General features: G+C 48.8%; 1 protein-coding gene across 4 annotated transcripts in view; it reads right to left on the bottom strand.

Annotated features, from left to right (window-relative positions):
- The window catches only part of Traf2 (TNF receptor associated factor 2), a 45,436-nt gene that overhangs the window by 23,668 nt on the left and 1,662 nt on the right, over positions 1-20,106 (bottom strand). Inside the window, exons 1-4 of one of the 4 annotated variants that reach the window (XM_042275146.2) lie at positions 16,996-17,077; positions 10,945-11,008; positions 8,508-8,583; positions 5,790-5,987 (exon numbers count right to left, since the gene is read on the bottom strand). Coding sequence is in view for 2 of the 4 variants with exons in the window: in XM_076569239.1 (XP_076425354.1) it covers positions 8,508-8,583; positions 10,945-10,958 (90 nt within the window). In the remaining 2 variants the exon portion in view is untranslated. Of the gene's footprint in view, positions 1-5,644; positions 5,710-5,789; positions 5,988-8,507; positions 8,584-10,944; positions 11,009-16,995; positions 17,083-20,106 lie in introns of those variants that run through there. The other 3 variants (XM_076569239.1, XM_076569240.1, XM_006981017.4) reach the window with 3 other exon arrangements.

The raw sequence follows: 20,106 nt of genomic DNA, 5'->3' as shown, positions 1-20,106 counted from the left end.
CCCTGGCTGGAGCACTTCCTGCTGAAACTAATAGTGTCTTCCATCTATACCCATGGTCCCTACACTAAGCATGGTTTAAGCTGGTGGACAGCTTCCTTAGGTCCTAAACAGCACCCGGCGGTGGACATACTGGGCTTAGGTGTTCATCACTGTGCTCCCTAACTGCTATCAGTTCTCCACACACTGCAGTGAGCCCACAGCCCGCAGAGCCCCTCGTCTAGATCTGACACCTGCCATCCTCACCAAGATGTTTCCCTCAAAATCAACTACAGCCCGTTTCCCTGCCCTCCTCCCAGCATCACCCTCCATACCAGAAGAGCCCCTCTGCCCACTCCATCCTGCTTTCCTGTTCTATCAACTCTGGCTCTTCTTGCACCCCAGGCTCTTCCTTCATCCTCCAGCACAGCAGCCTCTACTGGGTTCCCTCAAAAGAGCAGGCTAGTCCCAATGAGGGCAAAGAGGTCTGGGGTGAGGGGTGGGAGGACGTGGGCATGGACTCCCAGGATCTTCGCTGCCAAGAAGGGGTTCAGTTTCAGAAGGGGAGTTTTAGGAAAAAGTTATGTGCCCTGGGATACAGATTAAGAAGTGTGTGGTAACTGAGATGTACTGGAGGCAGGAAGGCCATAAGCAGCAGGAGCAGCGACATTCCCAGAGTCCTCTCTTCCCAGCAAACCCGTCATGTTTCATTTAATTAACAAATCACCTCTTAGAACCATTCCCACATTTAAATCCCAGAGGCAGTTCTCCGGCTCCAGGACAAGGGCAGCATTGGTTGCCTCCCTCAAACGCTGCTGGCCCGCTGACTTGCCTGCCCTGCTGTCTTGTCCCCCAAAGCCTTGGGGCACTCACATCCCGCACGGACAAGGCCCCATCAAGCAGTCAAGCACTGGTGGAAGGCTACAGTTTTGAGAAAACCAGAGTGTGGGTCTAGTGCCACATCGTAAGTCACCTGGTTCTAGGTCTACTGGCCTGCAAAAATGAGGCCTGGCCAGTCTGCCAAGGCCCTCCCTCCTCTTTCCTGCCAAATGCCCTCAGGATTACTTGCAGTTCTCCAGGGACTCATCAAGCCCATGGGTTCTGAGCCCACTCCTTGGCCACCTCTTGGTCAATCCTGCTAATTCTGCCTCCTCTGATGGACACCTATACCAAACACCATGCCCCGCAGTGGCGAGCCACACTCAGAAGAGGGACACCTGCGCAACCCCTCCACTGACTATGCCGATTCCACTGCTTCTTCCTACTGCTCCCAAACACTCCTGCCCTAGACCCTCCTTCAAACTCAATGTCACTTGCCTCTGCCGGTAATCGGGTGCTCAGAGTCCCAAGAGACCACAGAGACCCAGGCACCAACAGGACATGCCTGGTTATACACCAGCATGGCCTTTCAAAGCAAAATTCATTATCAAGATGACTGTTCCTGACAAGCAGCTTACTAACCTTTCAAGCACACCTTGATTCTGATTGCACATATTAAAACAACCCCACGCCATTCACGACGCACCAGGGACAGCTGTCACCTGCCACCTTCTTCTCATTCAACCAGTGGTTTTCAGATGACAGGCACCAGTATGACTGGTTTCTGGGAACCGACCCTCGGCTGAGGGTGTTGAGTTCAGAAGCAGGAGTCCTATTAGGACAAAGCCTAGCAGCCTGCAGAGCTTTCACGGAACTCCTCCGTGCTGTCTGCAGGTCTCCGCACATGTCCCCTGTGTACCTAGATGGGTAACTTAAGAGAGAGCCCAAGCAGAAGGCACTTTAACCCAGCACACTTGAAATCTAGGACAAGTTAAGTTCACACAGCTACTGTATCACAAACAGCATGTCATCTCCCCCTGATCACCTCTGGGAAACACTAGCACCACAATGACCCCACACTCTCATGGGTATGCTTTACCAAAGAGGCACATGGATGTCTAAGGCAGTGACTCCCGAAGTGGACCTGGCAAGACAGAGATGAGAGCTTCTATATGGAGCACCAGGACAAAGCTGTTGGGTGTCCCTAACCTGCTCACAGCTCACTCAGGCCCACATTCTCTCAATTCTTCTGCATATACAATCTAATGACTCCTCCATCCAAGTTCACAGAGCACATGTATAACCTCCATCTACTCTAACACCCAACAGGGCGGATAGCCCTGGGCAGGAGGGCAAACCTGACCTGTCCCTTTCTCTAAGGTGGATGCTTCTCCTTGTATCACACGTGCGTCTGCTCAGTCGAGGAAACTCAGTGAGACATCACATCAACAACGAACGAACTAACACAAAAACCCCAGCTGGCACAAAACAACCAGAGACATGAATGTAGGACAGGTTTCATAGGGAGTACTTCTGAGCTGTGTGTGGAGCACCAGTAATCAGAAGGCTTTTAAAATAGACACAAACTGTCAAAGAACCAAGTAATTCAATTAACAAAGTGTAGGGCTGAAGAGATGGTTCAGCAGTTAGGAGTACTTGCTGCTCCTCCAGAGGACCAGAGTTTGGTTCCCAGCACCCACAAGGTAATCAACAACCCACCTGTAACTCCAGTTCCAGGGGACCCAATGCCCTCATCTGGCCTCTGCAGACACTGTACACAAGTGCTGCACAGACGTCATGCAGATAAACACCAATTCACATAAAATAAAGACAAAAATTTTAATAACTTTAATTAAAAATTTGGGAGTGGTTGTGGTTTTGAGACAGAGTTTCTCCGTGTAGGCTTGGCTGTCCCAGAACTCCCTATGTAGATCCGCCTCCCTCTGCCCCCAAGTGCTGGGATTAAAGGGGTACACTACCACTGCATGACTAAGTAAAACATGCTTGAATTAAAAAAAAGGCCACAACACACAGCAGGGCTTTAACTTCCACATCTATCCTTCTCTCAGATATGCACCTCAGAATCTCTTCTCCTGTTTCAGTCTCACATATCTGGCAACACAGATTTAGATTTAAATGACTGACACTGACACACACACACACACACACACACACACACACAAGCACACACACACCTCAACACTCAAACATAACAAATGGATAGCTCCAGCCCTGACTGCATAGCTTCCCTCCTGCCACTGTGGCCTCCTGGGAGCCAGAGGGACCTTTACCACAGCATGAAGTCTGGGCCTCTACTCAGCTCAGAACGTCAGTGCTTTCCCAGCTCTGGTCATGAAACCTAAAGCTGCCCAACTGCACCTGTCTTCCCTACCCCTGGCTCCCAACAGTTCCTACGGGTCTGCACCATGCCCATCCTGCATGCCTTACTCCCAGGACTGGCTGTCAGAAGGCAAAGATACAGAGCTAGAAAGAGGGAGGAGGGGCCGGCTTCTACAGCTCTCCCTCCTGGTGGCCGCTGGGGCAGCAGCCCTTCACTAATGGCTGCAGCCACATCAATAACTAGACAGCCAGCTCAGCTAGCTCTGGCACACAGCACACAATCCCACTTCTGTGACAACTGGTCCAGCCTGTCAAACTCACCTCCTCACCCAACCCATGCCCTCTGCTCTAAACAGAGCACCCCAACTCTGAGACATGTGCCCAATTCCAAATCCTTGATTTTCTTGTGGTCAAGTTTCCAGTTCCCATCCACCTCAATTACAACCTGCCCCAAGTACCAACTACACTGCCCACCTGGGTCCCAGATCCTAGGTACAGACAGCACCCATTGGGTCTCCTCCCTATGGACAGGAGCAGGGCGAGCACAGTACTCAGTGAAATGATGGATGCCCAGTGTGGCATCCAGGTGGAGCCTCCACCAACTGTAAAAGGGCAGGCCAGTAAACAGGGAGGAAGACGTCCAACCTAAGCCTTGAAGCTGCACACCTCATCTTTGGGATAATCTGTAGAACCTATGGGCAATTTTTTTCTTCTTCTCCAGGTTATCTTGTCCACGCCTGTACAAGCTCACAACTTCCCATAGAACCCACCTGCCAAGCCATTCTCACAATTTATGTAACGACCACACAGGAAGTGGGGGCCTGGCATTCCACTGTCAAGAAGGAACCCCAAGGAGTGAGGTGAGAGGGAGGAAGCACTTCCTTCTTGGAAGGCCTTCTCTAAGTGGACGGCCGCGGTTCCCGTGCGCAGCCCAGCCTGCTACTCCTTTATGGGTGCAGGAGGAATCACAGCCCAGGGATTCCTAGGGGGCTCTGACGGAAAGCGCCCAATGTGCTGCAGCCCAGGAGCCAGAAGACTGGATGAGCATGCGCAGCCTTCACTCTAGACCTTTCCAAGCTCCCATCGGCCATCAGGTGTGTGGAGGAACTGAGGCCCAAGCCCTGCCCCACGATGACCAGCAAACAGGAAAGAGTAACAGGGTTCCTGGCAGCCTGCACTGTCAGAGAACAGTCTGTCCAGTTCTGGGGTGGGGGTGGGGGGTGCTAGGGGGTCCCAGGAAAAGAAACAGCAGCTACACAAGCACCTCCCAGACCTGCCCTGCAGTTCAGACCAGGGAGACACTACCGCTGGAAGCACTCAGCCTTCCAGCTACGCACACAAGGCTTGATAAAGAACTACCCTTGAGCCAGGCGGTGGTGGTGCAAACCTTTAATTTCAGCACTTGGGAGGCAGAGGCAGGAAGAAGATCTCTTCTGAGTTCGAGGCCAACCTGGTCTACAGAGCTAGTTCTAGGACAGCCAGGGCCACACAGAGAAACCCTGTCTCGGGGGGGGGGGGGGGGGGGGGGAAAAAACAAAAGCAAGCAAACAAACAAAACAGCCCTTGAGCTTGCGCTTTTGTTAAAACTCCAAAGTGCTTATAAATGCTGTGATATGCAAAGTGTGCAGCAATAAAGCTGAGTTTTTAAAGACTTCAACACCAATTCAGGATTGGTTGGGGCCTCCACCCAGTAACAGTAACTTTGGGTCACTAAATATCACAGGCATGGGGCACTCTGGCAAGGCCCAAGAGTGACCTCTCTGGGCGACTGGTAGCCAGGAACAGAGGACTTCTAGCTAGTGAGCTGCACGCAAGACGACCTTGCACTGTGCCCAAGGGGCCGAAAGTTTCCTGAGTCCCCCAACTCTGTGCTTCTTCGACTTTAGGGCCAGCAGGGAGTATGCCTTTGGGTTCTAATCAACCTCATGTCCTCACTACTACTCGGGGCTTCGTGTCCATCGTGAAGTACCCACCAGGTCCAACCTCCACTAAGCCACCCACAGGGAAGGGGGCTAGGGGGAAGGGGGAGTCCGTGGGTTGTGGAGTCGAGTGTCAAAAGAGTCCGAAAAGGCGACGCCTGAGTCCTGGGAGTGTCAGACCTAATCTGACCCCACAGGTCCAAAAGCCGAAGCCTTTGGTGGGGAGGTGGGCGGTAAAGTGGCCTGGGAGACCAGGTGTTCGCACAAGAGCAGCCACCCTCGAGCCAGCAGGGCACAAGCGGGGCTCGTGGGTCCCACAGCCGGGACCCCGGACCGAGATCCGGAGAACGGACCGTGGTGCCGAGACCCAGAGCCATCGCGCCTAGGGCCGCGTAGCCACGCACCGCTGCCGACGTCGCGAACTTTTCCGGCCCCCCTCCCGCCGACTTTCAGTTTCCGGCTCCGCAAAACCCCCCCACTCCCGACGGCAGCCCCGCATCTGACCCCCGACCGCCACTCCCACCCCGCGCCTGACCCCGGCCCGACCCGCCGTGAGAGTCGACCCCCCGCTCAGATCCGCGCCGCCTCACCCAACGGTCTCCGCGCGCCCGGAACTCAGCGCCCGCCGGGAACCACCCCGCTGCCGCGGCCCGCCCCGCCTGACGGACAGGCGCACGAGCCTACCAGGAGCTCGCAGGGAGCGGCGGCAGGCGGCGATTTGTCAAATGGGCCTACCCTCTGACGGACGGAAGCAGGAACCTATCAGGAGCGAGCAGGGAGCCGCAGCGAGCGACGATTGGCCGGCGTCGCGCGGCGTGGTCCTAAGCATGTTTCCCGGCTTCTTAGCAAAGTCGAGGAGGGGCTGACGTGAGCTCTCGTGGGTTGGCATAGGCTCTCCTGGAACATTCGTGCTCCTAAGACATACCTGGTGCTCTGGAGATCAGAGGGTAAAGTCACTTGCCACCAAGCTTGATGACCCGAGTTCGGTCTCTGGGGTCCACATCATGGACGGAGAGCAAGGAATCGTACGTTATTTAATCACACATGCACACGCGGAATCTTTCTTTCTTTTTTTTTAAATGTGTATGAATGTTTGCCTGCATGTTTGTATGCATGTGGGTGAATGGTGTCCTAAAGCCCAGAAGACAACAACGGATCCCTTGGAACTGGAGTTACAGACATTTACGAACTGCTGGGTGCTGAGAACTGAACCCAGCCAGTACTCTGCAAGAGCAACAGGTGGTCTTCACCATTAAGCCGTCTCTCTAGCCCCTCCTGTTTAATAGATCTCACCTGGAGGCTGGGGAAACGGATGGGCAAGAGTACTTGCTGCCCAAGCGTGATAGACTGAGTTCAGATCCACACCCATGTCTCTTTAAAAAGCTGGGTGTGTATTATTCTTTCAGAAGAGACGGGATAGTTTAGTGTGGCTTACTGGATGTCAACCTAGCTCCAGGTTCAGGGAGAAACCTCAAAGGAATAAGAAAGCTGTGGTGGCACATACCTTTAATCCTAGCACTTGGGAGGCAGGGGCAGGTGGATCTCTGAATTAGAGGCCTTGCTTGGTCTACAAAGTGAGTTCAAGAACAGCCAAAACTACACAGAGAAACCCTGTCTCGAACCCTCCACCCCACCCCCAAGGAGAGTGATAAAGCAGGATATCTAATGTTGTCTGGCCTTTGAATATGTGATACACACACACACACACACACACACACTACACACATACCATGTATACATAACACCACACACATATGTATACACACAAAATAATTAGATTTCACCAGTCTTCTACACCAGATATATACAACCTGCTGCTTGTATCCCAGGATGGCCATGAATGCATCCCAATGCTTGTAGATGTTATATCACAATGTCAAAAGGATGGACACTTCTGCACTGTACTCTCCGAGTCCCATCTGTGTTCATTCTGTAACTGACTTTGAGAGATAATTGTGCCCTTCTCTTTGGCTATTAGACTCTTAATGTACCCCAAGAAACTGAAATATTTTCCAGGAATCTCATGCAGGAGAAAGGAAAAAGTTGAAGCCTAGGCCAACCAAAGCAGAAACTTGTCTCCTGGAAAGAGATTTGCAGCTTCAGGCCATCTTGCAGGGTAGACGGGAGCTGAGACAATGAGATGGGTCAGTGATGGGCAAGACCACACTTTGACCCAGCCTACTTAGTGATTCACAACTCTGGACTCTACTTGAAGTTAAACTTCATGCAGGACCCTGAAGGTGGATGTGGGGGAGGCTGTGTCACTGGATCGCTTTTTTTTTTTTTTTTTAGACAGGGTTTCTCTGTGTAACAGCCATGGTTGTCCTGAAATTTTTGATCTTTAGACCAGACTGGCCTCAAACTCACAGAAATCCACCTGCCTCTGCCTCCTGAGTGCTGGGATTAAGGGTGTGCAACACCACCACCTGGCTTTTGTCTTTCTAATGTGGCCACATTGAATAAATCTTTTTTGCTTTTCACTGGTGATTTTTCTCTTTGATTGGCTTATTGAGGACAAGTAACTGAGCATGGCTTGCTAGGGATGCTGGTACAGGCTTTGACCCTAATAACTACAGCAGCAATATCATGAAGACTGCAAGGACTGGGGAGCTGAGGGGAGTCCAGGTGACATCCTGGTAACAAGGAGATCCCCTACAGCTGTGAAACTGTTTCAAGTAGGGGCTGCTGATCCGGCCACACTGACTGCACTCTTTGCTTGGTTAGGAGTTGGAATTCCCCTAACTGAATCAGGAATTCCACCAATAGGACAGCAAGGTGGTCCCTTTCTGATCAGACTCAGGCAGCCATTGGTCAGTTAGCTTCCTAGAGCCTGTTTGCCCCAAGCAGCCATGGGACTCACTCACACTAGCGAGTCCCCACTGCAGGGACTTCCTCAAGACCCCTAACTCAGCTCTACCAGTGTAAGGAGGTATTTCCTTCAGGCTGCACCTGAGAGGCCTGAGGGTGTCCTGAGAAGCTAGCAGTCTAGCCTGAAAGTAGGCTCATTCACAGCAGAGCATCTTTTCCCTGAGGGCAAAATGCGTGTCTGTTCCATCCTCCAGGCCTCCCCTCACCCATATCCACCAACAATTTCACCAGCAAGACACTGCCCACTGCCCTTAATGGCAGCCGAATCAGAGATGGACATTACCATAGCAACCTTAACCGTAGTCTGCTGCCCAATGCTGCCACCACAAGTGTGTCCCTTTAGACTTCTCTACTTTTGAGATTTTGTCCTTAACTGTAGTCTACTGCCCAATGCTGCCACCACAAGTGTGTCCCTTTAGACTTCTCTGCTTTTGAGATTTTGTGTGCATTTTTTGTGTTTTGGACTGGTGTGCAGAGTGTACAGAGTTAAACCAGGTCAAGAGATGGGAGGTGTCCTGAATGGGAAGTGGCCTCACTACTGCCCCACCCACAAGCACCGAACTGGGTGACATCTTGGGGACTCACCTCACTCACTGGCTGGGAAATGGGTGAGTCATTGTAACTGTTGGACAACTCAGGGGATTCCCATGTGGGTTCCTCCCTGCTAAAAAGAAAGCAAAAGTTACCCAGCAAGACAACCACTGAGGGCCAGGCAGAGATTGGGGGTGATCCTTGGGCAGTCTCAGGAGGACCCACACAGCACCTGCTCACTCCCTGAGTCCTGAGATCAGCCAAGAACCCCCTCTTCAGTAGAGCCTTTGGCTCTGCATGGGGCGCGGTGGCATTTGTGCTGAAGATGGCTGAGGTGACACATTGAAGCAGGTTGGGACCTCACGTGCTGACAGAGCTTGTTGGGGTGGACTGTGGTGATTGGACGGGAGAGTGTGTACCACAACATGTGTGTGGAAGTCAGAGCACAACCTTGGGTGTCTTCCCTCACCTTCCACCTTGCGACAGGGTCTCTCTTTTGCCACTGCTAACTTAGACTGGGCAAGCTGGCTTGTAAGCTCCCAGCAATTTTCTTCTCTCTGCCTCCTGTCTTGCCACAGGCATGCTGGGACTACAGAGGTGAGCTACTGCACCTGGCTTTACATGTGTCCTGGTGATCCGGCCCTACTGAAGAGGCCAGCCTGGCCACAACCCTTTGCACTAGGCTGTACCACACTCCCTGGGCTCGGCTTGGGCCTTTTTCAGGCCTTGGAGACTCAGGTTAAAGCTGCTGACTTTCCTGGTGACCCTGGGTTCTCACGACCACAGACCCATCATCTGTACAAGATGTAATGGTACCATTTCTGAACTGGGACCCATGTGGTTCAGGGCCCAGCTCCATCATTCACACTGCCTGGCTGTCAGATGATGGGCAGAGCACACAGGTCTTCCTAGCTTCTCAGAGAACAGCAAGTATGCCACCTGCCGGCCAGAGAGGATACTGGAGTGGGAGCATTGTTGAAAGGACCGTGGACAGGAGGACCTTCTTGGCATCTGACAGGTGACTGGGACCCCACAGGGCAGGCTTACTGTTGTTACCCACACACCTGTACCAGCTCTGCTCCCACTCAGACTTAGCAACTAGAGTCACCTGCCCAGGGCCATGCAGCCACCTGTCTGTGGATGTACGGCTGTAATCTCAACACTCGAGATCCCAGGGGTTCCCTTCACCTGTGGCAGCTGGGTGTCCCTGTCCCTCCATATCACATTCTCCATAGGTGCTCCTATTGATGTAGGATGCTGTCCTCCAAGCATAGAAACCTTATTACGGGCTGGAGAGATGGCTCAGCGGTTAAGAGCACTGGCTGCTCTTCTAGAGGTCCTGAGTTCAATTCCCAGCAACCACATGGTGGCTCACACCCCTCCATAAGGAGGTCTGGTGCCCTCTTCTGGCCTACAGGTATACATGCAGGAAGAACACTATATACGTATAAATAAATAAATTAAAAAAAAAGAAAGAAAGAAACCTTATCACCTGCATCAGAAGCAGCTGTGACTATTCACAGGTGATCTTCAAGATCAGGACTATTGATATCCCTTCCTAGAAGAATTGGGAGGGGATGGTCACAGGCCCTTCCTTCACCCTCTGCCAGATATATGCAATTCTGCCCCAGATATAAGTAGTCTTTTGTTCTCAGGAGGTGCTAGGATATATAATGTGAAAGGTTAACTGAAAAGGAGATTCCATCTATGCAGCCATAAGGAAGTCATTATCCGTGCTGGGTGAGACTTCGATAGCTGTTTTGGGATTTGCTCCCCTAAGTAACCACTCAGTTCTGCTTTGTAAGTACCCAATAAACTCAATGGTTTGCCAAGTTGGACTTCAGTGGAATTGTACCTTCATCCCTTGTTGGTGCCTTATTTGGTATGAGTAGGCGCCTGTATGTGTCTCCCAGGAAAAGTTCGCACAACACCAACATTCTCTCAGCCCTTATGCACAGGCCAAATGGAGACTCTCTCCCTGGCCCTGGAATCTGGACACAGTCTGCTGCTTCCTTGGATGTTAGGCTATCTGACCTACTCTTCCACCGTAGCACAACCCCTCACTGCGGCCATTCATTCACGCAGACCCGTCCCTGTCTTTCCATCCCACGTTCTGCAGCTGGCAGGGGCCTCCCCGTTGCTGGTGGAGAAGCTTGGCCTGGCAGCACTTGGCCAGCTCCATCACCATCCTTGAGCTTCCTCTGCACCATCATGCTGGTGAAAAGAGCACAGGGTAGACTTGATGGTGGATTAAACACTCACTCAGCCAGGCACGGCAATGCATGCCTGTAACCCCAGAACTCAGGAGGCAGGCAAGCTTGAGGGCAGTTTGAGGTACACGGGAGGAGGTCTCAAAAGCAGCACTTAAACCAAATGTACCGACTTTTGAAATGACAGTGTAGTCCAGTTTCTCTTTTGAGTTTTAATGTTTGCGAATTTGACTTTAACTTGATCAAAACTGGTCTTTTGAACCAAGCACGGCAATGCACACCTGTAGTCCAGCATTCCAGAGGCTGAGACAGAAGAACTCTAGGCCAGTTGGGAGTCCACAGACGCTGTGTAACAAAGAGAGAAAACTTGGTTGTCGCATGGTTGTCAGGTGCCATAGACAGTTCAGCCACATTTGCCAGTCTCTATTTCCTTCTAGTGGATCAGAACACCTTTTGCCAAAGTAAATTTTAAAAGTTTTCTTCTGAACCCACAAATACATGGGAAGAACTTCAGTGATGTACCTCAGATATGGTATTCAGTAAGGATTCATGAACCTTCCACATCACAGTACGTGCTACAAACCACAGCTGTCTGTGACCGCAGCTCCAGGGCATTAATTGCCCACTCTGGACTCAGTGGGCGCCTGTTCCTACATGTGCACCCCCCTACATATACACATAATTAAAAAATAATTGGGGGGGGGTGCTGGAGAGATGGCTCAGAGGTTAAGAGCACTGGCTGTTCTTCCAGAGGTCCTGAATTCAATTCCCAGCAACTATATGGTGTCTCACAACCATCCGTAATGAGATCCGGTGCCCTCTTCTGGCCTGCAGGCATAAATTCAGGCAGAACATTGTATACACAACAAATAAATAAATAAACCTTAAAATAATAATAATAATTTTTTGTAGCCAGGCGGTGGTGGTGCACACCTTTAATCCCAGCACTCGGGAGGCAGAGCCAGGCAGATCTCTGTGAGTTCGAGGCGCCAACCTGGTCTACAGAGTGAGATTCAGGACAGGCACCAAAACTACACAGAGAAACCCTGTCTCAAAAAAACTGAAAAAAAAAATTTTTTGTATTGTTTTTTCAAGACAGTGTTTCTCTGTGTAGCCTTTGCTGTCTTGGAATCACTGTCTTGATCATGCTGGCCTCAAACTCAGAGATTCTCCTGCTTCTGCCTTCCAAGTGGTAGGATTAAGGGCGTATGCCACCACTGCACAGCTTTTTAAAAAAATGTTTTTTAAGAACTGTTTTCCTAAAGCTAGAGACCAAGGGACAGTTGAATAAGAAAGTTCTAGAAATGCTACTTTTATTCATGACAAGGTGGTAGGTGACTTTTTCTGGGGATACTATTTTCGTTCACCCAAGAGGTAGAGAGCAATGGCAGATCACAGAAAAATTCTGTCCAAGTCCATTTTGGTGCACAGTGAGTTTATTAGGGTCACTTACAGGAGTATAGGCAACTCAAAGGCAGCTCCATTACCAGAAAGACCCTGTGCAACTCACAGGCAGTTATCCCACCGTAATCTCCTCCCCAGCAACCGCTTGCTGCTTACACGTCAAGAAGGGGCCTATGAGCATCGTCTCTACATGAGGGAATGGCAATAGTTCTGAACTCCTGAGGGTCTCCTATGGGTGATCACTGCTTCACTGCTTCATGGGGAACCCAGAGGAAACAGCTACACAACACTGTGTTGGGTCCTTGACTGACCACCATAAAAAACCATAGAGAACTGATAGGATATAGAAGCCACTGTAAGCATTGGGCAACAGGCAATACAGAACTGAGAATCTCGAGAGAGGAGAGAACAGGTGGTGTTGCCTATGTTCTCTCTGGCTTTCTGTTTAGAATGCTTCTCCAATATACTTACAGGGAGGAGGAGACCAAACACAGTGTAGTGATTTTGCTGTGCTGAGGAGGTCAAAAGCAGAGCCCAGAGCAACAGGAGCAGCTGCATTGGTAGACTATGATGCTGCCTGTAACTCCAGGTCCAGGGACTCTGACACCCTCTACTGGCCTCTATAGGCACTGCACTCACATGCACAGCACCCCCCACCACCACCTCATATACCCAAAACTAAAAATAAAATATCTTGTGGGGGGGAGGCGTGCAGAGGGATGTTATGGAATATTTAACTATGTAAAGATGTGTTACATTTGTTTATGCTGTGGAATATTACTTCAACTGTGTAAAGGTGTGTTGCATTTGTTTATGCTGCATTTGTTTAATGATATAAGGATGTGTGTTTAATTATGAAAAGATAATGTTGCATTTGTTTCAGCTTGCCTGCCTAAGGCACCTGATTGGTCTAACAAAAAGCTGAATGGCCAATAGCTAGGCAGAAGAAGGATAGGCGGGGCTAATGGGCAGAGAGAATAAATAGGAGGAGAAATCTAGACTCAAGAGGAACAACAAAATAGGAAGAGAGGAGAGAATGGGGGATACACCCGGGGCCAGCCAGGCAGTCGCCAGCCAGCCAGCCAGACACAAGAGGAGAGAATGCGGGATACACCTGGGGCCAGCCAGGCAGTCGCCAGCCAGCTAGTGAAAGTAAGATAAACGGAAGGAAAGAAAAGTATCTACCTTTTGCCTCGGGGCTTTTTAAAGAGAAACAGGTTAGTTTAAGTTAAAAAGAGCTAGCCAGAAATGAGCCTAAGCTAGGCTGAGCATTCAAAACTAATTATAAGTCTCCGTGTCATGATTTGGGAGCTGGTTGGTGGCCCAAAAGAAAAAGCCTGCTATAGAGGCAGGTGAATCACTGTGAGTTCCACAGTGATAATTGATATTCTGTCTCAAAATAAATATCTTTATATTTTTCTTTAAAGAAATGGGCTTATTTCCAGCGTACTGAGCTGTATCTCAATCCTATAATTATTGATTCATACAATTATCTTTCTACATTTTGTAATGCTGTGGTGTCCTTTTTTTTTAAAGTATACTGACTTTTCCCACACAAGATTATTTTAAGATATTATGTAATCAACATAACACAAAACCTTACATATTAATAAAAAATATACATGCTGTCCTAGGGTGTGACTTAATGGTAGGGAGGGGGAAGAAAGGAGGGAAAGAGGGAAGGTAGACTGGAGAGATGGTCGTTCAGTAGAGGGGTTGCGTGAAAGTCTGAGGACCTGAGATCCCTAGCAGCCCTGTAGGCACTGGACACTTACAATTCCAGTCCTGGGGAGGTGGAGACAGGAAGATCGCTGGGGCTTTCTGGACAGCCAGTCTAGTGGAGCTCCAGGTTCAGTGACAGACTCTGTTTTAAAAATTAAGGTAGCCAGGCAGTGGTGGCGCACACCTTTAATCCCAGCACTGGGGAGGCAGAGGCAGGTGGATCTCTGTGAGTTTGAGGCCAGCCTGGGCTACTAAGTGAGTTCAAAGAAAGACGCAAAGCTACACAGAGAAACCCTGTCTCAAAAAACCAAAAAAATAAAAAAATAAAAAAAATAAAATTAAAATTAAAATTAAGGTATAAAGCAACTGAGGAAGACATCCAATGTTTATGTCTCTGACTTAAAAAAAAAAAAAAAAGGAATGAAGAGAGGATGGATATCCAGACTGAAGACTGGAGAGCACTCAGATCCTGAAAGGAATAAATAAATCACCCTTTTTAATTTGTGTTCCAGCAGGCTACAGAAATGTGTGATGATTAAGTGATTGATGTTGGCAGCCTGCTTATATTAAATACTGTGAACAGAGAACTCACTGTCTCTGGAGGTAGATAGAGTTTCCCATGCTAGCTGCTGAGACTTCGCTCCAAAGCAGCAACCTCTGAGCCCGGAACACACTGGAAGACCCTGAGCTGGGACTGAAAGTGCCTAGTGACCCCATAGAAAAGGAGGGTAGCCTCATGGCATCTATCTGAGCCCAGAGGATAGGGAGGGTCAAGACTGGGCAGGAAACATCAGGGCTGGATTCTCTTTCTTTTTGTTTTGTTTTTTTGAGACAGGGTTTCTCTGTGTAGCTTTGCGCCTTTCCTGGAACTCACTCTGTAGACCAGGATGGCTTCGAACTCACAGAGAACCGCCTGCCTCTGCCTCCCGAGTGCTGGGATTAAAGGCATGCACCACCACCGCCCGGCTTCAGGGCTGGATTCTTGATGAGAGCTATGTGGGACAATGGGTCTCTTGAACAATGGCAGGGGATGGAGGGGGTCCTCTCCAAGCCCAAGCTAGCCAGAGCAGATACACCATGGAGCTGGCTCAGCTGTTCTTCCAGAGCTCACCCATGGCCTGGGAGATGCCTCCTAATGTGTTCATGCATATCAACCACCACATAGGGCATTTGACCACAATTTCTTAGATTTCGGCCTGTATCAGGTATCTAGGTGGACTCCTCCCTCATTTTATTCTCTTGGAGTCAAACAGTTTGCAGTGACCATGTGCACTTGTGGCTCACAACTCAGAGGAGTGGGTTAAGATGGCTTATAGACAGGTATGTCTCCCAAGGATGCCTCCCAGCGCTTGGACACTTAAGTCATCCAGAGGTGAAGGAGAAAGGGGCTTTGCACATGCCGGGCCAGTGGTGAGTCTTTTCCAATCAATCATCCAAGTTACCAAATGTAAACAGAATTGATACCGCCCCCACCTGAATAGAATTAAAACTCTTAGGCTGGTGAGATGGTGCAGAAGATTGAAATACCCGCTGCCAAGCTGGAGGACCTGAGTTCCGTCTCCAGGATCCACATGGATCTGACTCTTAAAAGCTGCCCTTGGAAGTGCATCGCATTACTCACCCACAGCCCTCCACCCACACATGAGTGCACACACAAATTTTAAAAATGTAAAAGAAAAACACTCTCATCAGCCAGGCACTTGCGTTCCCATCACTTAGGAGGCTGAGAGAGGAGGAGGCCAGACTGAGCTATATAGTGAGACCCTGTCCGCAAAACACAAACGAAAATCTGTCTCCTTGAAAGATGCTAGTTCAATTTACTACACTATGGATGTTTTTCAACTCATGGATGGAATTGTATTTATCAGAATTCTAGTTTCAGGGACTATAGTGGCTAGTTTTGTGTGTCAACTTGACACAAGGTAGAGTCATCAGAGGAGCCTCATGTGAGGAAATGCCTCCAGCTGTAAGGCGTTTTCTCAATTAGTGATCAACAGGGGAGGGTCCAGCCCATAGCAGGTGGTACCATCCCTGGGCTGGTGGTCCTGGGTTCTATAAGAAAGTAGGCTGAGCCGGGCAGTGGTAGCACATGCCTTTAATCCCGGTATTTGGGAGGCAGAGGCAGGTGGTTCTCAGTGAGTTCAAGGCCATCCTGATCTATAAAGAAAGGTCCAGGACAGCCATGAGAAGCAAGTCAGTAAGCAGCATCCCTCCATGGCCTCTGCATCAGCTCCTGCCTCCAGGTTGCCTGAGTTCTTGTTCTGACCTTTTCCAGTGATGGGCTACGATCTGGAAGTGTAAGCCAAATAAACCCTTTCCTCTCCTGCTGCGGGCCGCAGGAATATATCATAAGAACTCAGCTGGTTATGACAAAGCCACTACCTGAAGGGATCAAGGAATTCCTTCAGAAGAAGCCAAATTCCAGGGAGTTTTTGGTGTTATTTGGCTTGTTATATATCAGCTGTCTTCTGTTACGAAAATCATGTGTGCCTTCATAGTTTTCCCAATTGATTTTTCTCTAAGAATTGCTAACAGTGTGGACTGATCACTCTCTGGACATAAACATTCAAGGTATTTGGAGAACAGCCTCAGGAAAGGCTTCCTTACCCCAGCCCATCTGTTTCTCCCCTTTCAACACTGGAATCAGATATCTCCCTTAGCCACTTTCAAGGACTAACAGGAATAACAGTCCAGACCACCACATGCTAGTCTCCTGATTTAAGGTAAATTCCACAAGGAGACACCATCCAGGTCAGGTGGACCTTAAGTAATAGCTTTACACAGTTTAGCTCAGACCCTCCTTTCTTACAGCCTTACTAACTTTATAGACCTCTAACTCCTTATCTAACCACTTCTAGGATTATTTAGATAACCTTCTGCGCTGACAGCTATGCTCAGCCAGAACCCCAGTTAAAGCCTCCCTGTAATTATCATCATTGGCAGCATCTGGCCAGGTCCATCCCCAGATGGAGGAAAGTACCTTATCAGAGATACTTCTGTACTCTCTAAGAACAGACTTAACCAGCCTGGGCTACCAAGTGAGTTCCAGGAAAGGCTCAAAGCTACACAGAGAAACCCTGTCTCAAAAAACCAAAAACCAAAACCAAACAAACAAAAAGAACAGACTTAAGGATCCAGGCTACCTGTTTGAGGAGGCCTGGTGGATGTGCCAGTTAAGCTTAACTTCCTCCTTTCCCAAATCTTACCTCTAGTTCCAGATCTCCCTTTAACTATCACCAGAAGCATCTAGTTGTACACAGGTTGCCTAGCAACTGAGCACGCTTTCCCCCACCCTGCAGAAAAAAAAAAAGGCAGATAGCTTAGACAGATAGGAGCCACAGGAAAAAAGGAAGTTTTATTTTCTCTCATTGACCTAGCAATTTATAGATTCTTAACATTTTCCACCAATCACGTTTAAGATTATAGTTGAGCACATAAGATCCCTCTTCTTAGATATTACCTGAATTTAGCCTTTAGTTAATTCATTTCACCCATCAGTCACTTCCCCTTGGGGTTGCAAATGATAATTAATGGTTATTGCCTCCCTGTGTGATTCTTATCACCCCTCTGTTTGACCCTGGAAGCCTGGCTTTGCACTGCCAAGGAATTACTGCTTGTATGTAAGTGTATATATATACCGGGACTCCCAGGGCATGGGACAGAGAAGATTTGGAAGAATAAATGACTGGGGGCAGTGGTGGCACATGCCTTTAATCCCAGCACTCGGGAGGCAGAGGCAGGCTGATCTTTGTGAGTTTGAGGCCAGCCTGGCCTACAGAGCAAGATCCAGGAAAGGTGCAAAGCTATACAGAGAAACCCTGTCTCGGAAAACCAAATAAATAAATAAATAAATAAATAAATAAATAAATGACTGGACTAAGAGCTCTGTGTGCTGAGATTCTATTTCCCGAAAATAGTCCTCGCCGTTCATAGTTCTCTCTCCTGAGCCCCTGGGATGTATAATATTAAGGCTGGTCCCTCTAACATTATACAAGACTCTCCAATGTGCTTTTAGTCATGGTGTTTCAGTGCAGCAACAGAAACCCCAAGTCAGGGCCCCAAACCTGTTAGTGTCTGCTACCAGTGAGTGCATCAGTGAGAAGTTTTGAGTTTTCTCAAGCTAATGCTGATAGTGGTGGAGAAAACTGGTCAAAAACTAGGAAGATGACTGAGTCATCTTTCTAATTCTTTTCAGAAAATAATTCTGCAAAAACCATAACAGCCGGGCGGTGGTGGCGCACGCCTTTAATCCCAGCACTCGGGAGGCAGAGGCAGGCGGATCTCTGTGAGTTCGAGGCCAGCCTGGGCTACCAAGTGAGTTCCAGGAAAGGCGCAAAGCTACACAAGAGAAACCCTGTCTCGAAAAACCAAAAAAAAAAAAAAAAAAAAAAAACCATAACAAGGCAATCAGAGAGAACACAGCTGAAACAGCAAGCCAAAGCATAAAGAGATGTGTACAATTTATATTACTATTATTATCGTAATTTTTTATTTATTTTCTGAGTCAGGCCCTCAACTGTGTATCCCTGGCTGGCCTGGAACTCCCAGAGACCTATCTGTCTCCCAGTGCTGGGATTAAAGGTGTGAGGAACCACACTCAGCCTCTTACAATCCTCTTGAACTCCACTTCCAGGGCATCTGATGCCCTCTTCCGACCTGCACAGACATGTATGTGGTGCACATACATGCAGCCCAAACACTCAAACACATAAAAATAAAATCTAAACGTTGTCCTCTGGCTTCCACACACACACCATCTCTCCCCAAATTGAAAATAAATGCACATCAGGCAAAAAAAAAAATATTTTTCTGTAACTTATTGTTAAGATTTAAAATTTTTTAGTCAGGAGTGGTGGTGCAAGCCTATAATCCTAGTAATTGGGAGGCAGAGACATGTGCTCCTCTGTGACTTTTGAGGCTAGCCTGGTCTACATATCAAGTTCCAAGCTAGCCAAATTTACATAGTGAGACCCTGTCTCAAAAAAAAAAAAACCCACAATTTTTGAGCCTTTATATATTTATGGACATTTTGTCTACATGAATGTCTATGCACCACATGCGTGCAGTGTCTGTGGTGGCCAGAAGGCATCAGATCCCATGGGATGACTGTGAGTCACCTTGTGGGTGCTGAGAATTGAGCCCAAGTCCTCTGGAAGAGCAGTCAGTGCTCTTAACTGCCAAGCCACGCCCCATTTTTAAAATTTTAAAAAGTATTATTTTTTGGTACCCAGACTGATGATGGCACATGCCTTTAATCCCAGCAGCTGAAAGTCAGAAACAGGCAGCTCTGTGTGTGTGTGTGTGTGTGTGTCATTTTGTTTTATGCATATGGGCATTTTGCCTTTCTATTTGTCTGTATACCACATATGTGCTTGGTGCCCTCAGGCCAGAAAAGGGTATCAATCCCTCTGGAGTTGGACCTACAACCTGATGTAGGTGTTCTTGGGTCCTCTGCAAAAGCAGCAAACGCTCTTAATCACTTAAGCCTCTCTATAACCATTTTTTTTTTCTCTCTCAAGCAGAGTTTCATGTAGCCCTGGGTGGCCTCAAACTTGCTATGTAGTTAAAGAGAAACTTAACTTCTGATCCTCCCATCTCCACATCCCAAGTATTGGTGTCACAAAGGTGAGTTTTTTTTTGTTTTGTTTTGTTTTTTGTTTTTTTGTTTTTTTGAGACAAGGTTTCTCTCTGTAGCTTTGCACCTTTCCTGAAACTCACTTGGTAGCCCAGGCTGGCCTCGAACTCACAGAGATCTGCCTGGCTCTGCCTCCCGAGTGCTGGGATTAAAGGTGTGCACCACCACCGCCCGGCCTGAGTTGTTTAATCTTTATTTCAAAATAGGGTTTCTCTGTGCAGCCTTGGCTGTCCTGGAACTCACTCTGTAGACCAGACTGGCCTTGAACTCATAAAGGTCCACCTGCCTCTGCTCCCGAGTGCTGGATTAAAGGTGTGCACCACCATCGCCCTGACGAGTTTATATATATATATATATTTTTGGATTTTCGAGACAGGGTTTCTCTGCGTAGCTTTGCGCCTTTCCTGGAGCTCACTTGGTAGCCCAGGCTGGCCTCGAACTCACAGAGATCCGCCTGGCTCTGCCTCCCGAGTGCTGGGATTAAAGGCGTGCGCCACCAACGCCCGGCCTGAGTTTATATTTTTAAACCAATTTTGTTTTCTTGTATTCCAAAGAAAGCCATCTAAGGTTCACATGTTTCAGAGCTCACAAAATTTGCCAAATGTTGTTTCCCCCCCCCGCCCCGCCCCTAGCACACCTCCAAAGGGCCAGAACTTCAAAATGCTGGCACAGTGCAAAGCTG

Source organism: Peromyscus maniculatus, chromosome 4, assembly GCF_049852395.1.
Source record: "Peromyscus maniculatus bairdii isolate BWxNUB_F1_BW_parent chromosome 4, HU_Pman_BW_mat_3.1, whole genome shotgun sequence".
Lineage (NCBI taxonomy): Eukaryota > Metazoa > Chordata > Mammalia > Rodentia > Cricetidae > Peromyscus > Peromyscus maniculatus.
The sequence above is the reverse complement of the archived record's forward strand: the minus strand, read 5'-3'. Positions and strand labels throughout refer to the sequence as shown.